The following is a 4,653-nucleotide window of genomic DNA, read 5'->3' as shown; positions in this document are numbered from 1 at the left end:
CCATATTTATGCTCAAATGCACATAAATGACATATAAACTGCATATTTACACATGAAAAGGGTTCAGGTGGGGTTGAGTATTCCTGCAGCAAGAGCCTTGCTGAACCGTTTTATTTTTTGGTTTTGTTTTGTTTTTGTTTTTTTTGAGACAGAGTCTCACTTTGATGCCCTTGGTAGAGCGCGTGGTGTCATAGCTCACAGCAATCTCAAACTCTTGGGCTCAAGTGATTCTCTTCCCTCAGCCTCCTGAGTAGCTGGGACTACAGGCACTCGTCACAATGCTGGGCTGTTTTCAAAGACAGTCTTGTTCTGGCTCAGGCTAGGGGTTGCTGAAGTGGCGTGCACTCAACTAAAGCCCATGGGCGAGATGGCAGGAGAAGGAGGTAAAGTACAGTCTTCTGGGCAGAGAGGTGGGCAGCTGTGTGGAGAGCTCTCTGGGAAGGAGGGGACCTCCGGAGGGCAGGCCAGGGCAGCCAGGCGCTGCTGTACACACTCAGCTGTCAACCGTGCTTCTGGGTCTGCATCCCAGCAGTCCTCTAGGAGTTCTCTCAGCCCACCAGGGTCCTGGGAGGAATGACCGGTAAATAAATTTGAACCCAGAATCTTGAGAGGTCCTAGGGTTAAAGGGCATCTTCAACATCTATCACTCTCCTGTTTTCAACACTCTACTTCAGATCCCTCCTGAAGCTTCTCTCCCTTTCCCCGCAGTGAAATCCAGCTCTCTGAGTCTGTTCTCTAGGAGACACACTCTCTGGGGACCTTCCATACAATCTACCCCTTCCTCTAAGGAGCTAATTTGGGTTGACAGCATAACATGGTAATGGGAAATTACTCTCTTTCCCCTCAGGCAGCCGGGGTCTTCTGTAAGCAACGCCTGGCTTCTGTTCTCTAACCTGACAGATACTCGACAGTGGAATTTTCCAACCAGGTAGCATCACGATGGAAATTCTGTTAGGAAATTATTTGACCAGATCCCTGAACTTTCACTATGAGGCTATTGCTTTAACTTTTCAGACCAAGAACTGTCTTGTACTGGATCACAGCAGAGACAGGGATGTGGAAGACAGAATTAGGAATTATCAGATTAGATTTGGGGCTCCACTGTATGAGGGGAGGCACCATATTGAGGGCAAAGCTCAGGGCAGGAGCAAATCCAGGGAGGGCATCCTAGAGAAGAGGACTGAAGAAGAGGACTGGTAGTGAAGAGGAGAGAGACAAACTGGGCATGGCTAAGCAGGAGGAAAGTGTGTATCTCCGATGAATGAAGTAGGCTGTGTGAGACCTAGTATGGAGAATGGTGCACTGAGGGCCAGAGAAAGTTCCCCCTTTTCCAGTTCAACATGAACCAAGGAGTGGTCAAAGATGACAGGAGAGAGAATTAAATGGACTAACCCTGGCAGGGAAGTCCTTGATGTCCATGCCCAGATCCCACTCTCCAGCCCATCAGCCTCAAGCTCTTACTGTGACAAAGCAACACCAGGTAGATGGGATGTAGGGACGCCTCCTCTCCTCCACTGCCAAGGTCCATAGCTCACAGGTGGTGGGGGTACTGCCAAGTTCTGCCTCATAGGCCAGTTGGAAGGGTGGTGGTCTGCTGTCTGGGGAAACACATACAGGACAAGTATCAGCCCTGGGGGTATTTCTACTGTAGAGAGGCCATAAGGGTGATCACAGGCAGAATTCTGGGGACCAGGTCAGGTGGTAAGTGAGTCAAGAATGATTGAGTAGGATACCAGGGGTGAGCATTGTTCCATCTGTCCTTACCAGGCCTCAAATCAGGACAGCGGCTCAGGATCTCCCATAGGAGGAGAGCCAGAGAGTAAATATCAGCTCGCCGGAGGGCTGTGCCCCAGTCCTGTAGGTCCAGAGTCTTGTCCAAGAGCTCTGGTGCCATGTACCTCTGGGTGCCAGCCTAAAAAGCAAGTTGTGAGGGCCCAAGAATAATCTCTGTGGCATCCCTCATTGCAGCACGGGTCCATGCAGCATCCCCCCAGCTATAGATTTAGTAATGTCCCAAATGCTATAGGCACTTCTGTACTGGTGCCACAGGAATGGTTACATCTCCATTAGCAGCACCACCACCATCCTGGGCCTCACCCTTATCCAACATATTTACCTCCATGATGGCAGCTGGACCTTGCAGTTGAGTAGGGGCCCAGGCAGAGGGCTGAGTGAGGCCAGGGAGCACCAAGGCAAGACCCAAGTCTCCAATTGCACATGACCCATCTTCCCTAATGAGCACATTCTGGCTGCTCAGATCTCGGTGGGCAATACCCGGTTTATATTGACCTGTGGGGAAGAGATATGGAACTTCTTTCTCTCTGTTTTTTTGTGGGTTTTTTGTTGTTGTTGTTGTTGTTGTTGTTGTTGTTGTTTTTTTTGAGACAGTCTCACTCTGTTGCCCTGGAGAAGAGTGCTATGGCATCATAGCTCACAGCAACCTCAGACCCTTGGGCTTGAGCAATCCTCTTGCCTCAGCCTCCCAAGTAGCTGGTATTATAGGCCTGTCACAATACCTCACTAGTTCTTCTGTTCTTAGTATAGTTGCTCTTGCTCAGGCTACTGTTGAACTCCTGAGCTCAAACAATCTTCCTACCTCCGCTTCCAGAGTGCTAGGATTACAGGCATAAGCCACTGTTCCCAGGCTTCTTCTCTTTTTTTCTTATTTTAATCATTAATTAATTTATTTTTCTTCTTTGGCTGCAATAGCTGCTGTGATAGATGGCAGCAGATGGTGTAATGGGTTGTGGGTCAGGGGTTTCCTCTCTCTTTTGACCCAATCCTTTTCCTCCAAACTAGGGACAATCAGAAACATAGCAATGTGGCTACTGACTCTCCTGGCTTCCTGCACCCATCTCACCCACCATCCTGCCAGCGCTCCTCATGGAGAAATGCCAGACCCTGGGCCAGAGACAGTGCCATCCGCAGGGAACTCCCCCAGTCATTTGTGTGCTGGGTCAAGTAGTGGCATAGGGAGCCCTGGGGAAAAGCAGAGATCAATTGATAGGCTTCTCCTTGCATCTCCCCAGCAAACAGACACACTGACAGATCCAGGACAAGACAAACAAGCAGTGGAAGAGTGAGAATGTACATCAGTCAGACTGACATGAAGAATAGTAAGTCTAGGTCAAATACACTGAGCATTTACTATGGTCCAGGTCCTATGCATGTGACCTCCTATAATCTTCGTGACAACCCTAAGAGACAGGTACTCCTATCATCCATCCTTATTTTATTTATTTTATTTTATTTTATTTTTATTTTTGAGACAGAGCCTCAAGCTGTCTCCCTGGGTAGAGTACCATGGCATCACAGCTCACAGCAACCTCCAACTCCTGGGCTCAAGTGAGTCTTCTGCCTCCGCCTCCCAAGTAGCTGGGACCACAGGCGCCCATTACAACACCTGGCTATTTTTTGGTTGCAGCCATCATTATTGTTTGGCAGGCCCGGGCTGGATTCAAACCCGCCACCTTAGGTGTATGTGGCTGGTGCCTTAGCCACTTGAGACACAGGCGCTGAGCCTCATCCTTATTTTAAAGATGAGGAACCCTAGTGAGAGCTAAGTAAACTTGAAGTCAATTGGTGAGAGAGAATCTTGGAGCTTGAATCCGAGCAGTCTGACTCAAGGATCACTTACTATTCTATTCACCACCACCTTATCCTGACTCTGAAGACTTGCGGCAGAAATAGAAACAGGAGGCAGGGCAAGCTACTCAGGGACCTCTCTCATGAACCACCTCACCTGAGGTGTCAGGCCTGTGTAGACATGGATGGGTCAAGCCAGTGCATAGCAGAGCAGCAGGGAGTGAGCAAATGGGAACTGGAGGAAAAGAAGCAACAGAGTGCCTCATTTAACAGATATTATTGAATACCAACAACTGTGCTCGGACATGAAGATGGCTCAGGGACAGATAAGAGAAAATGAACAACATATAAACATAGATTGCAGTAAACCTCATGATAAGAAAATGAACCAAGTGCCACAGGGCATAAAGAAAGAATGACTAACTCTGCCCAGGAAGTCAGAGAAAGTTTTTTGGTGTTGTTGAGACAGAGTCTCACTCTGTTGCCCTGAGTAGAGTGCCATGGTGTCATAGCTCATTGCAAGCTATGAACACTTGGGCTCAGGTGATGCCTTGACTTCCCCAGTAGCTGAGACTATAGGCATGTGCCACCACACTCAGCTAGTTTTTCTAGTTTTCCTAGCTAGCTAGAAAAATAGCTAGTTTTTCTTTTTTCTTTTCTTTCCTTTTTTTTTTTTTTTTGAGATAAAGTCTCACTATGTTGCCCTCAGTAGAGCATTGTGGCATCACAGCTCACAGCAACCTCAAACTCTTGGGCTTAGTGATTCTCTTGCCTCAGCCTCCCAAGTACCTGGGACTACAGGCTCCCACCACAATGTCTGGCTATTGTTGTTGTTGTTGCAGTTGTCATTGTTGTTTAATAGGCCTGGGCTGGGTTAGAACCTGCCAGCCTTGGTATATGTGGCTGGTGCCCTAACCACTGAGCTACAGGTGCTGAGCCCCAGCTAGTTTTTCTATATTTATTTTGTTATTTTTTTTTATTTCCTGAGACAGAGTCTCACTTTGTCACCCTCGGTAGAATGCCGTATTGTCATAGCTCACAGCAACTGTAAACTCTTTTTTTTTTTTT

The 4,653-nt window shown here is 47.9% G+C and overlaps 1 protein-coding gene across 1 annotated transcript in view; it reads right to left on the bottom strand.

Moving 5' to 3' along the window:
* Positions 1-206: 206 nt before the first annotated feature.
* Positions 207-4,653, bottom strand: part of AMHR2 (anti-Mullerian hormone receptor type 2) — an 8,753-nt gene continuing 4,306 nt past the window's right edge. The window contains exons 7-11 of the mRNA XM_003790635.3: positions 2,865-2,979; positions 2,117-2,289; positions 1,765-1,912; positions 1,462-1,598; positions 207-564 (exon numbers count right to left, since the gene is read on the bottom strand). Of these exons, the coding sequence (XP_003790683.1) occupies positions 346-564; positions 1,462-1,598; positions 1,765-1,912; positions 2,117-2,289; positions 2,865-2,979 (792 nt within the window). The 3' untranslated portion in view covers positions 207-345. The remainder of the gene's footprint in view (positions 565-1,461; positions 1,599-1,764; positions 1,913-2,116; positions 2,290-2,864; positions 2,980-4,653) is intronic.

This window comes from Otolemur garnettii, unplaced genomic scaffold (genome assembly GCF_000181295.1).
Source record: "Otolemur garnettii isolate 467f Iridium unplaced genomic scaffold, OtoGar3 scaffold00043, whole genome shotgun sequence".
NCBI lineage: Eukaryota > Metazoa > Chordata > Mammalia > Primates > Galagidae > Otolemur > Otolemur garnettii.
Note: the sequence above shows the minus strand (reverse complement) of the source record. Positions and strands in the feature narration are given on the sequence as shown.